General features: G+C 37.6%; 1 protein-coding gene across 4 annotated transcripts in view; it reads right to left on the bottom strand.

Moving 5' to 3' along the window:
- Positions 1–22428, bottom strand: part of TENT4A (terminal nucleotidyltransferase 4A) — a 59125-nt gene that overhangs the window by 31699 nt on the left and 4998 nt on the right. For all 4 annotated transcript variants that reach the window (XM_032981740.2, XM_032981739.2, XM_032981738.2 and 1 more), the window contains exons 2-8: positions 12959–13082; positions 11582–11628; positions 10535–10655; positions 8861–8968; positions 8004–8132; positions 6716–6929; positions 132–258 (exon numbers count right to left, since the gene is read on the bottom strand). In XM_032981740.2, coding sequence (XP_032837631.2) covers positions 132–258; positions 6716–6929; positions 8004–8132; positions 8861–8968; positions 10535–10655; positions 11582–11628; positions 12959–13082 — 870 coding nt within the window. The remainder of the gene's footprint in view (positions 1–131; positions 259–6715; positions 6930–8003; positions 8133–8860; positions 8969–10534; positions 10656–11581; positions 11629–12958; positions 13083–22428) is intronic.

Consider the following 22428-nt stretch of genomic DNA (forward strand, 5'->3'; position numbering starts at 1 on the left):
TAAATTTCTGGGCAGATTTCAATACAGCCACAGTTAAAGAATAAACAACAATATCCCTTCTATTGATTTAGACTCAAACACTCCTAATTGATTACACAGACAAATGGATATTCAAAAAGTGGACTAATTACCTCTCAGAATCTCTATTTGGATATGATCTTGCAAGTGGTGATACTGCATGGCTAAGAACAATGTAGGCATAATCAAAAACTTGTTTCACTTGCATGGCACCGTAAGAACTTCTGCCAACGTCGTTTCCTGAAATAATGTGACAGTCATCAGATCATCTTTTTTTAATATCAGTAACCAGAAAATTATTCATACTTAAATCTTAGAAGCCTTAACAATACAGCTTAACTCTGTTTAAACTCGTTATCTCAACCTACTTATATCAGGAACAACTAAGTGTGCCTATCTCAAAGGAAGCTAACCCTAGGAATGACACAACATTATGCATTCAATTTACCACTTTCAAAATACCGATGTACCAGGACCTGAAAAACAGAGAATGGAAATCAGCTCAAAGCTCTTAGAGCTACCTGAAGAGGGAATCTACCAAGCTGAAAGCAACACGTCTCACTTACCAGTAGAGTTTCTGTAGGCCAAATTCTGCTTAATATCCCACTTGTGCAACCACATTATCTTCATAGGGTCAGGTATACTTACTCCAATCCCTATTTAATCTTATCAAAACTACAGATTAATAAACCAGATCATATGGACTATTTTTCCCCACAGAATAAATCCGTTTGTCAAAACTATCATAGAGGATTCCAGAAGTTTGTGCAGTATTGTTTTCTGATCAAATTAGTGGCACTGCTTGACTGCTCCTCTTCAAACATGACATTTATAGCAGAACTCCTTCCTAAATCAGTGCCACATGAGGAACTGCAGAAGTTAAGAACATGCTAAAGCTTCTGTATCAGTAACAATGTACAAGCAGTGGGCTCCCATTTGGCACTTAAAAATGTCTTGACAATAATAGCTATTACTAGCATTTGAGGGTTTTCTTGTAGATATATTTGGCACCAGACACCAAAGGTTCACCGTTACCACTCAACTGAAGAAACACAAAACTTCCTTCAAATTGCATGTCTAAAATACAGACTAGATCTTGAGTGGGTAGAAAGCTGCTTACAGTAAAAAGTTCCCTCCCCTTCAGAATGATGCTTGAAATGCTGTGACAACACTGGAAAGGGATGAACCATCGAATATGTTTGTTTTAAGCCTGAAAAGCAGATCAGGGCCCACAAACAGGTTTTAATGAAAAATCTGCTTGAAAAATTGATGGGTAAGGGACAGAATCTATCCTCTGCAAGACTGAATCCAATGAGGTTGAATTTGACTTTAAGGGAACCTTTCACTCAACGTATTTTGTCCATCAAGCCATTACAGTCAAACATGCTGAGGTCTGCCATCCAGGAGAAAAACAGCCCTAGATTTACTAGCTGACAACACATTTTAGTCCTTCAAGATTCTCCAACCATAATGCCAGTTTAACAGAAAAACATAACAAATGAAAATGGACTGCAAATATAAAAGCATTTTGGGAACACAGAATTTCTTCAGTAATTTATATGGTCAAATAACGGATGAAGAAATACTTCCTTTTTACTGTACCTATCTTGTTCTGAATGCACCACTGCAGTACCCAGGCTCGAAATTACAGAGGCCTCTCTAAATGGCTTATTGGCAGTTGGATTCTAGCCTGAAGTAGAAGCAGAGACCATTGTGGGCCTAGGGCAACTAATCTAGGAAGAAACACTGGAGTTAAGGGCTGCACTACAAAGTAGTAGAGGACTTCACAAAGGGTTTGGTCCAAAGGCATCTGAATATATGAAAGTATTTCAGTGGTCAAGAAATCATCATGCAAAAAATGTTATTTCTACTAGAAAAACAATGATTAAATTTAGTACAGGTTTTCCAGGGGCAGGACACATTGTTGTGTCCTGCAACAATGCCATCTTCCACATAATAACGTTAAATACATATATACACACAAAAGAATTAAATTGAGAAGCAATACAGAAATGGAATACGTACAAGTGGCTCAACACACAGAATTGTACCTACCACTAAATTCAAGTCCATCTACAGTTGGACTCTATCTTAAGGGTATTTTCCAACCAAATTATTCTACAAATTCACATAACAGGAATAATACACACTCAAATAGCATTAGTTTAGTCTAATTTGGTACTAAAACATCTGCATTTGGCAAGCATCCTGCATGGAGTTACACCAAAATTAAGACACTGCTACAAATTGTTGGTTACTCCTTTCATCAGTTGTTGCCACCTCCACTGTTGTGGCAGTGAAAGAAATCATAAGCCTTCCCTAATCCACTTATGGCAAAATTTGGGCAGTTTAATTTAAACCAAAGTTGTGTATGACTCTTGATTGAATCAGGTTTGAGAACAGAGGCAGGATAGCTCATGCCATAGCATGCCTAGGTTCCTGGATTGCCTCATTCTGCACCTGTAATTCATAAAAATGTCTGAATAAACACATCCTACTCAATTATCGCCTTCAGAGCTCCTGACTTGCACTGCAGCTGAAAAGCAGGTATGGGAGCCAAAGGTACTACATGAACTCCTGTGAACTGTACCGGCCAAGTCTGTATAGGCGTGGCTCTACCCAATCCAGAAAGCAACATAAAGAAGCCAGAAGATCACATGTTTGCATTAGCTGTCCCGAATAGATTTTCTTTTGGAAGCTCATTAGTAGATCGCATATTACACCTGAGCATCCTCCTTTTGTCATGATCTACAGATTAAACAGTTAAAGCACATAACCCAAATGCTCTCACTCTTAAAAAAGTCAGACTTTAATCCTCAAGCGCACATTAGTATATAACAATGGTGTGTGATTTCATGTATAATTCAATCCTCATTCTTTCTTCCAAAGCCTTCCTCCCTAAAGGAGCATGCCTAAGATTTCCATCGCTCCATCAGGTAGCCTTCCATTACCTGAAGCAGCTTTAAGAACATGGTCTGGAAAGGTAAAGGCAGGACCATGAGCCAGGACTGAAGCAGATCCATTTATGTTAAGCTATTATCTAGTAAGTACCTCTTTGCAATTTTCAGCATTAAAGGGGTTCTTTCAGATGCTAACTTCAACGCATTTGTGCATTTTTATAAAAGCATATATTTTATACACACATATATTTGCATCTTTAATGACAAACAGCAAACATTGAAAAGCTTCAGTGAGTAACTCCAGGCAGCCGCTAAGGCTAGAACAGATAAACCCAATAGTTGTTGCTGATCTCAAATCTAATTACTTTCTGTATTTATGATCTATCCAGATGCAGAAACAAGCAATGTGAAGCATAATTAGTCCTGCAAGTTAGAGTCTTTTTTCAAAGAAAACACACTGAATTTAAGGTTTAGAACTTTTGTTAGTACCCATAGCAATTCAGAATGAGTAACGACCTCTCATGAAGGACGATGCACAGGAAGAACTCAATATCTTAAAATACTCTTGCCACTGTCAATCTGAACCAAGATATATATCATTTCAGTCATTTCTGATGCTCAGAACAGAAGGACCTTGAGAATCACCTGATTCAAAGGCATAAAACAATAAGCTTCCCTAACAATCTGCTGAAAAAATATCGTTTGTTTCACAACCACAGACTAAAGGTGTGTCATGTGCAACCAGAGTCATGTCTTCCAAGACAGGATACTGCTAAACCAACTCTGCACATACCTCTTCTAGGATGGTATCATCTACCCTGCTCCAAGAGGTTCCTGTGAACAGAGTGCCCAGCTTTATAGTTTTCCTAAATCAACGCTTTCACTTTTTTTACACAAAAAAGAAAGGACACCTGCTTTAAGAAACTGAAGTGGTAGCAGCTACAAGATGTTTACAGAAACTCACTTCTTTGGATGATGGTATGGGAAAGATTTTTGTTATCCTGTCCTAGGACACTAACTCAAGATGAAGAATCTTACACTATGTGTGAAGATCAAGTATAAACTATCACTTTAAAATGCATCATCAGCTAGGTTAGTCTGACATCTCAAATCCAGACCTGAACACACTTCCCATTTCAGGTACAGACTCTTGACATCTTGTTGGGATCTTGATTCACAAATCACAGAAATTATAATCCTCTAGCACCCAATAATCAGTCTTTGAGAATCTCAGAGGAAACCCTACAACACCTAGGACATTCTGAACAAAACCTACTACACATCCAAAACAGCAACACAACAGGTTGATTCCTGTTCTGTCCAAACCTAGGTACTAACAGAAGGTACTGAAAAGGTAGAACTAAATATCAGATCCTTCTGATACCAACAGTTATCTGTTAGCCAGAAATCACCATTTAACTGAAAAAAAAAAAAAAAAGCAGTTCCTCCAATTCATAAGAACTAATCCCACTGAATTTAATCCTGTCCCCTACACAACTGTCTAATGCTGTTCTTATACCTTTCAGCATCCTATTGCTGACTAGTGCATACACTCATAGGAGGGACTTTTAGACTACTTGGATAATCTTGAGAAATGTAAAGGCTTTTTCTCATCCCTGTATTTTTGTCTGATTTCTGGATTAACAAGTCATCTTTCAAAGTCTTCTTCCAAGGCTTAACCAGAACTTTAGAGAAAGCTGTGATCAGGCTAAGAATGGATTGCAATAGAAGATTAAAATCTTGTGCATGCAGTGCAACAACAGGCTTTAGGGTAAAACTCTGCAGCAGCTTACGCTAACTTAAACCAAGAAACATCTGCATCCAGTCTTTACCAAAATACCTGTTGCCACCTCCTCAACAGCACTGACACTGACCCTCATGGAATTCAACACTGAGTGGATCTGACCACAAATTAATCAAGCATAGATGATAACTTGTCAACTGGGCAAGGACCTGAACCCATGAAAGTTTTCTGTACTGGGACACAAGCTGTACCAGAACTGAAGTAACAGAATTCTAGACATTATCTACATACACTTGACAGGTACTTCTAGATACTGTAAGAATATGTGATGAAGTCTAGATTTAAGGAGGCTGCATTTGTGAGATCTTATTCAAAGAGTCATCCTATATGTTCTACGTATTTTTTCTCTTAGTTCCATTAGGCAAGTTTTGAAGCTTTGGGGGAGCTGCCAGAAAATATCCCTATGGGACATAGTGGTCAGATAACTTCAAGTTATTGTCAGCTCCCCTTTCCCTTGCCAAAACATTTTCTCCTCTAAGAATTACATTATCTCAGCCCATATAACCTCATCTAAAATTTAATTCTTACCAACTCCTCAATAGCACATAACTACGTATCTTTCTTCTCAACTACAGTTCTTTGCTTCTGCAAGATTTATGCTAAGAACAACAGTTCAGAGCCCCTATTTAACATGCAATTTATATTTTTTTCCCTTCTCTGAAGAATCATCGGAGAAAAGGAAACATTTCAAAGCACTATTAGCAGCAATTAAAACATTGTGCAGCATGCATAATTTCTTCTCTTCCAGTCCTCAGCAGATCGAAAGGAACTCAACTGGATGACAGTAAACGTTTTTGACTCTGGAGAAATATGGCTCATGCTGCTACTAAAAGGGTCTTCAAGTAAGCTACTGCAGGAATTCTCAATAACGCAATGAGAGTTCTGCAAAAATCACACCTATGCCTGGCCAAGTGCAGGAGTCACGGACACGAACTCAGAGCTACAAACATATCAGAGATGTGGTTAAACAAACGAGCATCTTAGCTAGCAACCTGTTACACAGAACTATGAACATTCAGCATATTGAGTATTTAGACAGGTGCCAGACCTCAGCTGCTGATCCATGGTATTTGCTTTAAAAGTGCTGTACATAAGCAGTCTACCCACAAGGCATGACAGTATGGAGTTTGAGTGCCAATTACATTCTAGAAATACTAATGCTGAAGTCCAAATTAACTGAAAATTAACTTGGTTAAAAAGTTGCTTTGGGATTTCAGATACTTGTGACAGTCTAAATAGAATCCAAACTGAGTACTATAAAGCTGGAAATTTTGGGGGGGAGCTCAGTGAAAATGAATCTCGATTACTTTGAAGTTTACTGAATCAAAACCAAATCTTAAAGAAAAAAAACAGTTTAAGTTAATTACTTTCAAAAGCACACGCAGCTACAGTTGGCATTCTCTAAAGGTCCCTGTGCAGCACAGAAGCCAGTTATGCAAACCACTCTTCACACAAACACCGTAATACAGCTGCTCCCTTGCTATACATTCATGGATATACACCCACATTTCTGTGCAGCCTCTACTGCAGTGCTCTGCAGAACAGGTATCTAATTTGGCACATTTCTTTAACACATGGCATAATTTATCTGAAGTATGGCACCACAGACTGGCAGGAAAAGCTACACCTTACGTTCTCATTCTCTCATAATGAACAACAGAGTGCCGCTCCTACTAACAAACCACCTTCCAGGATTTCCCAGACCTCTTTCACTACCTCTCAGCAATGTTAGTGAATCTTATTACATAACGCAACAATGTTGAGTGTATATCTGCACTGTTTGCCTGCAATTCAATTGACTCAGGCTATGAATCTTGGGAGACTTCAGCTCCTTACCCCTTAGCCCAACTCTGTAACTATACCTCGACACCAGCAACAGTGTCTCCTCAGTGCAGCTTAATTCATTTGACAGACTTTAGGGACTCTATCATAAGGTGTGAGAGCACAAGTTGAGCCAGAACTCCGGAATATTGCAAGAAGTGTACAAGCTTACCAGGCAGGAGAGGATCTTCAATACATAGCATGGATGGTCTATAACCATTAGTCATGACTTTCATGATTTCTTCTTTGGCAATATAGGCACCTCCATTTTTTATTCGAATACCAGTTTTCAAGTAGTTAAAATTCCTTCCATAGAGTTCAAAAAATTCTATCAGGAGCATTCCAAGGTTTTCATCAGCTCTCCTGGCATCAATTCTTGGATGCAGCTGTGACACAGAACAGCTATTAATTATTAAAAATTAATGCTTTTCAGACCATAACAGTGTAACAAAAAGCTCTCATTTAAACAGCTGAGTATAAGCTCTTTACTCAAGTCTGAACCAAATCATTAATTCTTCATGTAATTAAACTATTTTCACATAACCAAGAGGGGGCAGCACTTCAGCAGTATCTGGAAGCCAAAGAATTCTTTCTTCCCTCTTCTGGCTTTGAGGATTACTAATTTCTTTACCCTAAACCAAAAGAAATGAAGTACTGCATACTGCATTACAGCTTAGTAGCAGAGTAATACCTGATTTTTCAGAGAAAATCCATCAGTCTTAATGTTTTCAGAAGCGGGGCGGAAACTATTTAACAAATACAGTTCTTTTCTCAAGCTCCCCACGTTATACGCTGTATGTAAAAACCTATAGTAATATTTCAATTATTCACAGCAGCAGAATATGTAGGTTTTTCCTTTATCACAGTTGCTGAGAGATGTTAGCACCGTACCTTGTCACGCTCATAAACAGCTTACTGTCACAAAAATGTCTTGGAAGAAGTTAAAACTCATTAGCTGTTTTATCAGTTACCTACACTGCCAGCTTTAAGTATGTCAAAATCTAACCAACACTTAATTAAAAACAACTTGACTGATTTCATAATTTTAATAAACACTGAAATCAACTACTCTGTACATTCAGTATCAATAGCCTAGGAAGCAACAGACTTAAACTGCATCCTGCCAGATTTACAAAACACCAGTAAAATCATTCAGGTACTAGCACAGGCTGCCCAGGAAGGTAGCATAATCTGCATCACAGGCACCAGTACAGAAAGAAATGCACAGCTTCTACGGTATTTACAAGGCTCCTGCTCCTCTTTCAGTTCATACGGTGAACAGAAGTACCTAGAAGCTTGGGAAGTAGTCCATAGGAGCTACCGATGATCAAACACCTAGAGCCATAACAGTGAAGCTACATGCTGTGAGTGGAATCTAAAGAACCAGCACCATAACAGGGCATAAGAACAGAAACCAAAATACTTTGAAGAACACAGAAACAAATAAGGAACAGACTTACCTGCAGGAAACTAATTGCCATTAAAATTAGGCTGTAAGAGCTAATTCCACCAGTAAAAACTTCATTCAAGTCCCTCTGAAGGAGGAACTGTTTTAATACTAAAATCAAGTAAGGCAGCAAAGAATATTTCTGCAAAGCAAAATAAGTCTTATCAATGATAACGTCAACATTCCAAAATAAAAAAAGAACTACACAATCTCAACACAAGAAGATTCATCTTATAATACAGAAACGTTATTCAGTAGTATGCTATAAAGTGTTTCCACAGGAAGAACTGAAACATGCCTTTTTTTTATTCTAGAAACAGGTTAATAGACTTCACCTCTTATTTGACCAAACAGCTTACATAGCAAGTTTATTTCCTCCCCCCCCAATAAAGACTTTTATATCCTTCTTTGAATGCCAGTGTCACTCATTACAGTCAAAGTTTTCCATCTAAACAGTACTTTTACTGCAAAGCATAGAAGTAAATTTGATTTTAAGTACATAGCTACAGAATTCTTTTTAGACATTGTTTAGCAAGATAGTATTCATAATCAAGCATCACCTAAATTCAAGGTAAGCACAATGAACAGACTTACTTTAGAAGCAAAGTTTAGTACCTATCTGCAGATCTAGATATGACTGTAGAAGACCTTTCAGTGTACAGGTTTATCCACACAAACACCTAGCATTTGAAGGCAGCAGTGAATTGATACCCGTAGAAAGTAAATGAAAATATACATGTTTGTTTAGTATTAATTAAAATAGTCTTCAGCAATAAATTTTCAAAAGTCTTAAGCCATACCAAAAAAAGGTTAGCTAAGCATCTAGCATATCCTTTGTAAGTAGTATAGCATTCACTATACAGCTGATACCTTCATGTATTCCTTGATAAATCGAGCTGCCTTCACACCAGTTTCTACATTAAAACTGATGTCAACTTTCACTTCTGTCTCCTGGTCAGTAAGTTTTATTATCGGTACCTGAAAAGATTAAAACAAGGTTTTGTGAATGCCCAGAAATGCAAGACTAGTGCTATTCTCCAGCTTACTTAAGACACATTATATTATCAGTCCAAATGAAAGCAACTACCAAGACAAGTTATCTTTGAGAAAAGATAACAATCCTAACTTAACTGACAAGCAAATGCTTTTTAGTGACATGGTTAAACACACAGGCATGTAAAATCACAGTAACTTACACTCACTCATGTACTCTCCCAGAGCTATTACATATGTGTCTTCCTATCTGCAATATCTGTGTTCTGCAGGACAACTAAATTTACTTACTTTAATGACTGACTGCTGTTAATAGGAGATATTCTACTCTCATAACATGTGGGAACTGTATTCATCTGACCCAGAACTGCACCATTCACTTGCTAAACTGACAGAAGACTAGCCTAGCAGAAAAAATAAACCACTGTCTGTTGGTTTATCAAACTGAACTGGTTCACTGCAGAGTCAAACGAAAGCCAGAATGGATAAACAAAGCAGGAATAGCAATACTTTCTCTTCTGGCAGATATAAAGTATAATAGAACTACTGAATATGTAGTTCAGTCTCACACCACCACCTTGAAGGCAGTATCCTAGAAAACCGTCTTACAATCGTAACCTGAACTTCAGCTGACATTTTAAATTGAACTTCTTGTCTTTTTAATCTGAAATGGAAAACAAAAAAAAAGCAGTATAGCAGCATTTTATACCAACAGCAGAGGGAAATAAGAAAGGCTAGTAAAATTGATAAGCCTAGCCTAGTGACATTTTCCATCACTGATTCTGAAAATCCCAGACATTCTCAGGTAAACCAAAGATTACCAGAGCTACTGTTATGTACTGCTACTCCAATAGGAACCATAAGAATCTTCTGGACCTCAAAGAGCCACCCTATTTCAGAGACCACAAAACCTAACAGCTTGCTAAATAGAAGTCTGGAATGCTCTGCTTAGTCTCCCAGAGAAAACAGCACTTGCTCAGTAACAAAATTCTCATATTTTGAGGTTTTAACATATTCAGTGTGATCTGTCAGGCTTACAAGATAAATGCAAGAGATAGTAGACATTGATTTCATAAATGAAATAAAGCTCTTAAGTAGCACATTTCGGAAAGGAAAAACAAATGTTAGGTTTGGGATACTTCACCATGCCATCAGAAACAAGACAACCTGAAAAAAGGGAGTTTCAAGCTATACAGCTCTATTTACCAGCCTCTAGGTAAACAAAGTCCTCTCAAAGGTCAGTGGAAAAACATTATACAAGTAGTTAACATATTTTACTAGATATTTTGCAGATATTGACTTTCAGATCTTTATTGACAACGTAAGCATAAAGTATGGCCATCCAGCAAATACAGTACACAGAATTAGTGTTGCCCATGTAAAAACCTGTGTGCTATTGCTAAGCACATACATATTCTACTAAAATCTTGCACAGAGCAATACACTGTCCTTAAGACAGTATCATTTGCTTCATGAATTAAGAACACTATCACTAAGGTCTTAAGGGGTCTGAGAGCTTTTCAGTTCAGTATTCCGAAGACTATTACTTACCGTAGCTTTATCAAGTACTTTAATGGAATATGGCTCAGCCACATTGTGTTTTCTTAGTGCTTGCTCCAGCAGCTGTAAAGGGGGCCGTTCCCATTTCCCAAAAACAACTAAATCAATATCGCTAGACAAAAAAAAAAAAAAACAAAAACACACCATGAGATTCATTTAGTCTAAAGCCTAATATTCCACAAAAAAAAAAAAAAAAAAGATAAAATTGACACTCTACATATTACAAGTCCTTTAGGGAAACCATTTTGCAACTTTCAATCTAGGTTCCCAGTAAGGTTCCTTTAGCATTGTTAAGAGATGGCCTAGTGTGCCTTAGGTCCCAAAGTAGTATTCTAGTTTCTTGCTTCCAGTTCTCTGATGAATTCTTTGAGCTCTTCTCCCTGTTACCCCTCTTGCTCCCTCCCCTCTGACCTCCACAACCCAATCCCATCCCTCATCTACCCATGTTGACAGCATGTCAATAATCAAAACAATTTTTATCAGCCATTGTTATTCACAAAAATTAAATTTCCAGTCATTTCCTACTGAAAATTTCATTGATGTAAAAACACCGTAAGTCTTAAAGACACAGCTACACAGGTTTTCTACATCCATCTATTGAACCACTAAGATACAAAACACTGAATTAAGACATTTTGCTCTCCAAAAAAAATGGGAAAACACAGCTGTGATTACTCCTCTGATTTTTTGCACAGTAACTCCGTGACACACCTTATTTAGAAAAATGCAATCTTCACACAGGAAATACTAAACATGCAATTTCACTCTCTTGAAAACAAAGAGACAAAGACTAACCCTAGGCAGAAAGAAGAAAAGGTAATTGAAAGGGTCAGTAAGTACCTAGAACAGTGCAATGATATATCAAATATTTACCTCAAGTCTAAGTTCAAAAGCTCTTTCCTTTGTCACATGGGACATTAGGCAAAAATTTTACTGGTCATTTGGTAGGTTTACACATTTCAGTCTAAATTCCACTTTGAAATTTACCATTACTCTAAAAGAAGACAAGCTTTTATATACAAGTAAATTATTACTTACCTAGTTGGAAGATAAAGCCCTGTACTAAAGCTGCCAAATATCTGGACCTGAAAAAAAAAATACACCAGTGAAGTATCTTGTAATTATGAACGCTCACTTCATTTACTCTCACAGGACTTCAGATTCTTCTGGACCTGTTAAGGATATAGCCCAGTAAAAAAGCTATTAAACTTACTTTAGTCCATACTCTGTTAAGCGTGTAAAAATACACCGTATTTGCAACTTCAGGGGAAATTGTTTTTTTATTTTTAACATGAAATGACTACCAATCTTACTAGAAAGCAGAGCATGAACTTTTGAAACGAGTACTTTTCACCGCTTATTTCCAGTTCGACAGAAGTATAAGATGTTATAAATTTCCCTCCTTCCGGCTCCCTTCATCCTTCATAGGATAGCTTTGCTGAAATTGGAAGAGTTTAAGGGAAATATTTGAGACAATTCATACGTTATTCCCCCTCTGCTACAGTAAAGCACAACTTACAAGTTCACTTTTTTGAAGTAACCTATGAAAAGGCTGGGCAACACTGGGCCATTTCAGTGTGTATATCTGTTCCCACAAGCAGAAATGTTATTACTAAGTAAAATCACAGGTAAGGATGAAGTAGATGAGCTTTCCAGTATCTTTAGATCGGTACTGTGGCCACAGTCCTCACTCTTTCCCGTGGAAGGCTGTGAAATCACAGTGTTTCTGAAATGTTTTTCTGCTTATTAATGACAACACTACTAGCTCATAATCAGAAAGGTGATGCTAATAAATACAGTTTACATTGCATTCCTTTTGGTTCTTTTCTGTTTGGAGGAAACTTACTCTTTGGGTAATAAAAGGTTTGAAAACACAACAACTTTCACTACAGGATATCTCAGAAAGTAAAGTCCAATTTTACCACAAGAGCAGGGCTAAAGTATTTCCCTGAATTTCAAATATGTGAAGAGTACAGAAAAAAACACCTGGAGTTTTTAACTGTTCTTATGTAAAATATTTGTATTTACAAACAACCATAGTCAGGACTCCAAGCAGAAATAGATACACAGGTAGTCTCATTTGAATATTCAAAATTAAGTCATGCAGAGACAATCAATTTAATAAGCTTTATTTTATGAAATGCACTTCTTAAAGTGGAAAGTTCTTCACATCACCACTTCTCAAAATGAAAAAATTATAAGTAGCCTTCATTAGCCTGAAATCTAGGTTTTAAATTTCCTCCACTTATTAAAATAAACAGTCAAGTACTGCAAGAGCTGCGATATTAAGTCAATCGCCTCAAGTTTGAAGTCTTACCTGTTTATTTCTAAACCACAGAAAGATAAAAGCAAGGCTAAGTGAACCAAGCTCTATAATTTACTGGAGAAGCAAGCCAACAGTTAAGTTATACTCACATCAGCTGTAGGCCAAAGATCTTTGATGACTGTTTCTATTCTTTTCACCACTTCTCTTCTCATAGCTGCTTCTTCAGGACGAGGGGACATGAAGTCATAGAAGTCAATTATCTCTTCATGTAGTCTAAAGGAGAAAGTAGCATCAGTTAAAAAGTTGATTTAACTATTACAATAAATTACAACAAAAACAGGCCATCGGCTTTATTTAATATCACCATTTAACCAAAACCAGAAGTACTTTCTCAAAAGGTGAATGCCACAACAGTTAGGCTTTCATATGTGGAACTGGAGGGTTTGGGTTCTGAGACAGACACATTTATACTTAATTATCATGGCAGCACCTCACAGTAATCTCAGCAATACGTACGCATCAGCCCTCATCACATTACCTAAACGCTACAGATGTCAAAAGACACAGGACACAAACCCTAGCAGACAGTTTCACACATCTCTAATAGAACCCAACTCTTCTCCGAAGACTTTTGCAATGCGCTTTATTAGATAATTACCACTCTAACAGCCTCCAACAGATCATATGCCCTATTTAAGTGTCAGGATTCTTTTCCTTACACAAAGATATTTTAGCAGCAAAGCAAAGATACTTCTACAAGGCATACATACTTAGAATTACTGTTTGCCCTTTCTCTTATCTTAAACTGGGCCTGGATCCACAATCAAACATTTAACTACACAGCAGACTTAATTCAACTTGTTGATAAATCTACCTGATTTCTAAACTTCAGAGCAAGACAGAAAATACAAACTAACATGCTCCTGGTTTTTTTTGTTGCTATAAAAGTATACTTTTTTTTTTCCCCCCTTTCCAAGAGGACAAAACCAATTAAGAAAATACCTGAATACACCAAACAGCAGTGGGGCCCAACTAGAGACTTCCCATTGTTCTGCTTATGAAAATCAGCAGTAGCCAGATACCAGGTGATGGCATGAGAAGACAAAACAGTTATCCAGCTCCCTTGCAGCAATCCTTCCAAGCCTCCCGTAATTTCATTTGGCATACTTTTGGGGTGAATCCCAACCATAATGTGTATCAGCTCAAAGGACTTTTGTTCCACTGACTTTTCCAGGCCTTTTTTAGCCCATTTATGTTTTTGTCATTTATGGTACTCTATGAGAATTTAAGTATGCATCAGAATAAATAAGTGATTTATTTTAAACTGCTGCCTGATAATTATTTTATCTGATGCTCTTTTTCTTGGGGGAAAAGAGTTATTACTGGCAGTTCATCTCCAAACATATCTCTTCTCAGGCTCCCAATCAACATCTGCTTGTCTCTATCCACCAGCTCTTTTTCAAGCTAGCTATCCTCATCTGTTTTTCTCTCTTTACACAGGAGCAGGTCCAAAGTTTGATCACTGTTAACCTTCTTCAGCTTGTTTTCAGTTGCACCATGTTTTCTGACAGGTGGTCAGAAATGCAGTCAGAGTCAACATATAATTACACCATTCAGTCCATGACATACACCTGTTTTCATTTTACTGTCTGTATCTTTGCAAAGATTGCTGTTAACTGCTAGAGCATGCAGCTGCTCTTTAAAAGAAACCATTATGCAAAGAGCTTCAAGGTGTTTTCTGAACAATAACCACCAAGATAAAGCCCACCCACTGGGTATATTCACCCTGAATTATTTTTCTTCAGATTCACGATTCCGTATTTACTAGAATTTAATTTTATCAGCAATTTTATAACCTAATGAACAATGAACTCCCACTGCAACTGTCTGCAGCCAGCTCTAGCTTTCTATTATCCTTTCTATCCTTTTCTCATTCATTTCTTCCCTCCAGGTATTTATGAATATATAGAGCAGAGTCTTCAGTAATTCCACTGGTGACCTTCCCTTATTATAAAGCAAATAATTTATTCTTTCCTTTGGTTACTTCTAAGCATTTAACCCGTAAGACAAAACCTGTGAGTGTTCAGGTTTTACAAAGTCTTCAAAAAAGAATCTCAAACATTCTTCTGAAAAAAAATTCAACAGTTCTGTGCTATCAGACTGATCACATGAATAAGGATTAACAATAAATCCTTCAAGAAAATGAGCGCTTGAGAGACACAACTGACTTCAATAAAGCATGCGCTAGCCCCTTTTTGTTTACTCATGCGAATAAATTCTATTTTGTTATGGTATCAATCCCATCCAACCACTCCAGGAGATCCAGACATTCCTGAAAAAGCTACACATTTACGGTAGCCATCCCATATTAGGGAAGAAGGATAACAGAAGGGGTCCCAGTTCCTCTACACACTGCAGCCTCTACCATACACAGAGCAGTCTTTCAAAAGCAGCCCCTAGTATGTCAGCAAGGTCAGAAAAACAGCAAGCACACAAGCAGTCTCTCACTTCAACGCCCCACTGAGCTTCTGTTCAGACGATCAACACTGTAGCAATTCTTAATCATAATCATGAAAGGTTCAAAAGAATACCACCCATCACTAGACTATATTTCTTTCCCCGATGTACGTTTTAAGAAATCAGCTTCCTATTTTCTACCTTACACTGGCAATGCAGAGCTTCATTTAATGCTTCAGTTTGCACGGGACAACAGCACAGGAGCTAGACAATCAGAACTCGTCTAAAGTTCAACCCATCCACCATGGATTCATGCTTAAGTTGCTCTGGAATTCTTCAGCATATACCACCAGACATGGCTGTACAGCAATTATTCTGCTGACAGATCTAAAGAGTCCTTAATGAAATTTAAAATGACAATTGCCTGGAGTCAAAGAAAGTTCTGGTGAGAGGTCTCTTAAGCCCTTCTCTGACAAAAAGTAATGCAAATAGTTTGTTTAATTTTTATTACATGATCTGACTTCCCCTAGGTGCCCTTTCATGTCTCCATGAGCTCTAGTGACCCTAAAAAGTTTCTTGCTTCCAATGTGCAAGATTTCCAAGTTTTAATACACTTAGAAAACCAGTTCTCAAACCCCCTGTCTTAACAGACTTCTACTTTGTTTGCTCTTTTCAGTTTTCCTTAATTCAACAACTTCTACTTCTCAAAGGACATCACCTTCCTGGTCTATATCTTTCTGGGTAATAATGCTATCTTCACAGTCAGCATATGACAACATGACCATCTCAATACAGCATTTTCAGCTACCTTTTCAGTTACTCTTTTGGCTTCCTCTTAAAGAAGCTTGTCAAAACTGAGCTGTTTTTTTTAAAATTTAATGTTACTATAGTCAACATTTTTCTAAAACATCTTTGCTCAGACAAGGTCATTGGAACACAGCCACAAAGAAGCATCTTCAATATACGTAAACCAAGATGATATATGCTGCTCAGGACTAATCTCAGAGTAACTACTATCTGAAGGAATAATTAGGTGTCTGAAAAAAACAGATCACAATACGATATTGACACAGCCAATACAGGGATAGTTTTCAGTTAAGTATTTTGCCCATGTAGCAATGATCTATGATCTTCATCAGCACTTCTTACTTCTCAAGTTAGGAATGTGACGGTATCTTAGTTATTAGGAACAGAATTTCAATTTGCAGCGCATGATGTACATGCAGATATAAGTAACGTCTTAATTATTAAAAAAAAAACAGAACTTGCTTCAACATATAGCACAAGCCAATCTTCTGTCTCCTGGCTTCTTAAAAAATTTGCACTCCAACAGCATCCCAGCATCTAGCTATCTTCTATCGCATTTTAAGATGCCTGCTATACTACTTTCCTCGCAAAGAAAGGCATTTTAATTTACTTTTTCACAAGGCGGTTTCATTATATTTATAGAAACACTGTGAACGAAACTTGTTGGTGAGCTATAACTATACTCTAATGCAAGGTGGAAAAGATTAGAACACAGTGATGCACAAGAGGTGAGTTCTACCTGCTACACTATTCAGCTTGCTCATTTTAACAGCCTGAGGGAACCTACCATTCATTAATGCTGTTACTGCCAAGCACAGTAAACATCTGCTGCTTACACACCAAACTATGCAACAGAATTGAGACCTTTTGTTTACCAAAAAGGTTTCCTTTTTACTGTTTTAGGAAAGGCAGACATATTTCTAGTCTTCAAGTGAAAATAATACTTAGGAGACATTCTCAGACTTTTGTAATGTTTTCCCTTAAAGGCAGGTTTGTAAAAAGGAGATCATTTACTTTACTCATCATTTACTGTATCTACAACTAGTATTACATATAACATTGACTTGTTACTTCAAGGGCTAACTTCAGTGCAGTGAAATGAAATTCTCAAACAGCATCAACAAAATGGAAGGTGAATTAAAAGCTACAGAGATTTTGTTCCCTCAAATAAGCATCTTGTTTCTTTTCAACATGTCTGTACTACTAAGCACATTTATTCTAAAGGAACAGACAGAAACATGACTGCATCTCTTAGGTGGAACAACTGATTCTTTTTCAAAACACTGTCATTCTAGTAAGTAAAGAATACTTTTCTAACTGAAAAGTCTAACACATGAGCCAAGAATCCTTATAAAAGAAAATAATAGATGCCACAGTTAAAGCATGTGGGTGTAGCACTAGAATTGAGTAGGAAAGGGAAGTAAGAAATGGGGAGGAATAGGCAGTATTTCAACAGAAGCTCTGTTGAAATAAAGGTTAAAAATTACAGGATACACTCTTTCAATGAAGCATGAACTCCCAAACATGCCTGAGGACTTCACTGTCTCAGGATTAAATGGTGAAAGGCCCAGTAGCCACTGTGTATTTCAGAAATCTGTTGAACTATATACTTTCACCTACAACTACTGCAAAGCATAATTGCATTATGATGGAAATGCAAGCGAAATCTTACACTACAACGATCAAATGCATTCAATAGTTGAAATCAGCGTTACATTCTAAATCTCGGGAACACAGTTGAGTGAAATAAAGGAGAATATATATATGAAAGCAATAGTATATTCCAAGATACAGACTTCTTCCAGTATGACCTAAGATGAGGACATCTGTGAAAGTAGTAAAAACAGACCTATGACCAAGAAAAGGAGATGGACGTACAATTCTTCTCTTCCCACCCCACTCACAGCATCCATCAGGTGCCTTTTTTTATACCAGTCCTCCCTCCTCAGTAACAGTAACACTCAGGTAATATAACTCTATGCCCTACCCAGTGTTCTAGGTTTACAGATGAGAGAAACTATGAAAACATAGTGCTACATTCACAGACTGTACTGCCACACCAAATCAGTCTCATATTACTACTAATTCAGACAGCAATGATCTTTGTCACTGTAATTGCATGGAAGGCAGCAAACTCAAAGACTGGCAGAATTAAAAATCTCAACAACATACAATTTATAAAGCAGAGCTGCGAAATGTTTTACAGGTAGGTACCCCAAATACTAAACTCAAATAAGAATCAAGCTTACTTTGCAAGTTAACTACTAAGAATGGAAGAGAAAGAGTGCTTTTCTTCTTATCCACAGAACAAAGAGCAGTTTATAAAATATATTGCACCTTTTCCATAAGAGATCATGTTGTTATTTCCTCTCTAAGCTTTCTCTTTGCAATACTCTTGCAAGTCAGAGCCAGTCCTAATTTTAGATTGAGTTTCTTGTCAATTCAATTTTACCTCTTCAGAGCACTTTGACAGTTCACACACTCAAGAAACTAAGCTTGCTGGACTGATTTGCACTGCAGACTTCCAGACTTAAGTAACAGAATTTGTTTGCATTTTGGAAGAAAAAGAATCAAACACTAAACTAGTTTAGCAAAGTATGTCAGTCCAATAGAACTCAAACAACTACCTTATTAATAGCTGGATGTACTTTGAAAAAGCTACGTTATAAAAATCCAGAAAATAAAACGATGTGTATCTCCAAGTTAATACACAGCAAAATATATCTGCTACATATGCTTCTAAAGAGCTGTACATTACTCCTAACTAAGACTGATGGACTTCACCACAACACCAAGAAAACATCACATAATTATTTTGTTGCATCAGTGAAGGAGCATACCGTATGTTAAACCTTGGAACTGAATCAGCAAGCTCACATTGGCAATAAATAGAACCGCTAAACACTGAAATTCCTGTCTTAATACTATTCTTTTCCAAATGCCCAAAGATAGCAAGCGATTAACATCCCAGACAAGTCAAAAAGGTTGCAACAGCAGAAACACATTAGCGATTAGAGACTAATTATACCCATGTAGATCAGGTCTGCATTACACCAGGTTAGCCACTGAAACATTTAAGAGCCAAAGTCAGTCTTGACAATCTCAAGCGGCAGAGTCTAATTCAAAATGCATCCATTGAAGCACCACTAGCAGCAAACCCTGCACAGTCAAAGTCAGCATCTCTGCAAAGCAACAAAAGCTAGAAAAGCCTTTTCTGGATTTAAGTACTGCTGCAGTTCATCTTAAGAAAGAGGAAGCTTCTCAATTTAAGAATCTCAACCAAAAGAATGAGGTGTTCAGAGACTATTAAAGATACTACACTGGTTGTTTTGCAAAAGCATGCATCACTAATCAGATTTGAGGGGAAAAAAAGAGCTTCAACTATCTTGTCACAGGATTCATCAGAAGATGTCTTCAGAAACCCTGAATTCATGTATGAAGCAGGAAAAGAGGATTGGAAGATTAAGGATGTAAAAAAGGATTATGAGGAACAATTTAACAAGATGCAAACCTATGCTTGAGAAAGGATAAACCAGCTTGGGAGCCCAAGAACCTCCTTCTGTTAAGTGAATTAAGTCATCAGAACAGAGAAAGTTAAGTAATCACAATGCATGACAAGTAGAGAAGCTAGGTTTGGGGTTTTTTTTTTTCTTTTTTTCTTTTTTTTTTTTTTTTCCTTCCCCCCCTCTCAGATGTTTTTCTGATCACTAACTATACAGGGAGAACTTGACCCAAATCAACTTTTTAGTAGAAGATACTTCACAGCAAAATCTATTCCTGATAATTTGGTATTCACTAAAAGCAGCACATACCTGATACTGCATTTTTATCAGAAGAATATTAAGCAGCAATCTTTTTTTTTAATTTAAAAGGCTTACCAAGAAACTAAGCTGAAGTGGGATGAGAGGGAAGAACTGTTTTAAACAGAAAACAAGCAGCTGAAACTCTGAGTTTCCATATTAAAAGAAGGTCACTAGTGAAGATCCTAAGTGCCCTATATTCTAGTCAACATCCTCATAAGTGGTCTGGAAAGGGGACAAATAGAAAAGCAGAAAAGTCTGAGGCTGCAAAGTTATCTAGAATAACTCAGCTCAAGAACTGCAGACAGACATTAAAATACAGACTGTACAATGAAGTAGCAGGCAGAATTTGTGATAGGATAAATATAAGCACAACAGAGGCATATGAGAAAATTCTATCTTTACAAAGGTGCAAAGAAGGGCTCTCCACTGGCTCTAAATACTGAGAATCAAGATCCTGAAATAAAAATTCTGTTACAAGGTCTGTTCAATAGTCAGTAGCCAAAAAAAAACGGGCAGGTCCCCTGTTAGTAAACAGGAAACAAAGTACAAGATAGAACAAGACATAGGAATACTGTGACACTACCACACACCAGTCTGGTTCATCCCAGTCCCAAAGATACAACAAAGCTGTAAAGCATAGAGAGGTGATAAACATCTAGAGGCAGGTAACAGCTTCAACAGAAGGAATGAGTAAATAGATTAGAAAACAGACAACTGTCAGGTGATTCAAATTTTCCCTTCCCTCTTTCAAGTCAGCTCCAGAGCACTCATGGACTACCTCATTAATGCATAGTCCTATGGCTGGTAGCAACTACAACCCTAGTGACAGCCTCAGGACAGAAAAGAAAAATGGATCTTTACATAATGCATAGCTTAACTGAGGAACACCTTGCCACGGGACACTGCTGATCCCAGAAGCTCATACCAGCTCAAGATGAGACGAGACAAATTCATACATAAAATCCACAATAAGCTCAGCAATGCACTGTCTGTAGCACAGGTAGTCTGAGAATCACCGATCATTTAAATCTGAGATATTATCTCAAGAAATATCACCGCAATATTAGTCTTCTCCCAATATTTGGCATTGGCCTCTAATGGTCTCACCCAGTAGAGCTGTATATGTTCTTAGGGCCACTTATCTCTACTGCCAAAGCCTAACAACTGTGAACAGCATCATGAAGCTGATGCTAGGATTAAACTGCTCCCAACATGTCCCATTCTCCCTTACACACAGATGTGAGCACCTGTCATGCAAAGTCTTCTCATGCTTTACTACTGTAGCTCAAATCTCTCTCAAATCTACTGCTGTCAAAATATTCCTTTCATTCCATTACCAAAAGCACCAGTCTCTAGCTCTACGCTAGGCATTCACTTTGCAAGAAAATTTGAGCTTTACCTAAGTCCAGTCAACTTAGTCAACCACAAAAAAGAGATGTTTTGTTCTTTCAACAATTCATCCAGCAGCTACCCTTGAACTCTGCCACATATCAGGCATGAAAACAATCCATCCAACCACCTCCCAATGCTCTCAAGTCTCTCTCCAGAAATTTACTAACAGGCAACTACTCCCACCCTCCTCCTTGCATACTACAGTATATAATGCCTCCATCTGCCCTGATCCTAAAGCCAAATGAAACAAGAATCGAGTGTACCTTGCTAGCACTGCCTGCCTTTTACATTAAGACCTTCACTACAGGTATCCACCTAACATTGCAGATAACAGACACTAATGATTTACCAGTAGTGTGGATAAAGCATAGCCCACTGTGCTGATTCTTTATTAGAAGGTATTAGAGCAAGGCAGCACTGCTAAGTACAGGAAGGAGTTAGAATCCCACCCCCGGGAATCCCTTAAAGCCCTTACAAGTGCTGGACACCCTAGTGCAGACAGTAAAGGCTTCACAGTTTCCAAAGTCTGTATTTTTTCAGCTCAACTGAAGTAGAAAACAATAAAATTTGTAAAAGGGCCTGACAATGTGCCATCCCTACACATTAATTTGCATTGTCCAGCTCTGATAGCAGCATAGTAAGAAGCAAGGGTTAAAAAATATGCAACTAGAGCTACGGAAGGCCCTGAACACAATAGTGCATAGTAATTAAATTTATCTTGGTCACCAAAGTTTGACGATATAACATAAACGCAAAAAAAACGGTAAGACTTGTATTAGAAACACTTCGGCATACAGGTAAAGAAAGAAACAAAACCTAATATAGACAGCATATTGTAACACCACCACATCTGAGTAGCTGCAGAAATGAATCTCTGGACGTCACTTTTGGTACACAGTATCCTCCAGCTGCAAACTCGTGAACACTGAAGCAAGTCTTCTGGAGAAGCATCATCACAAGCTTATACCTTGCTTATGAGAACCCTCCCCAGGTATCTGCCATGGTCACCAGACAATGCTGACGTGAATCCTCCCGTGGAAGTGTCTGTGCTCCACAACAGAACTTGTGTCATAGTCAAGAGATGGTTAGAGACAACAGGTATGAAGGTGGAAAAATGAATGCATTAAGTTGTCAGACGCTATGCAACGCTAGTCCAGGCA

This window comes from Tyto alba, unplaced genomic scaffold, assembly GCF_018691265.1.
Source record: "Tyto alba isolate M040663 unplaced genomic scaffold, T.alba_DEE_v4.0 Super-Scaffold_48, whole genome shotgun sequence".
NCBI classification, from domain to species: Eukaryota; Metazoa; Chordata; class Aves; order Strigiformes; family Tytonidae; genus Tyto; species Tyto alba.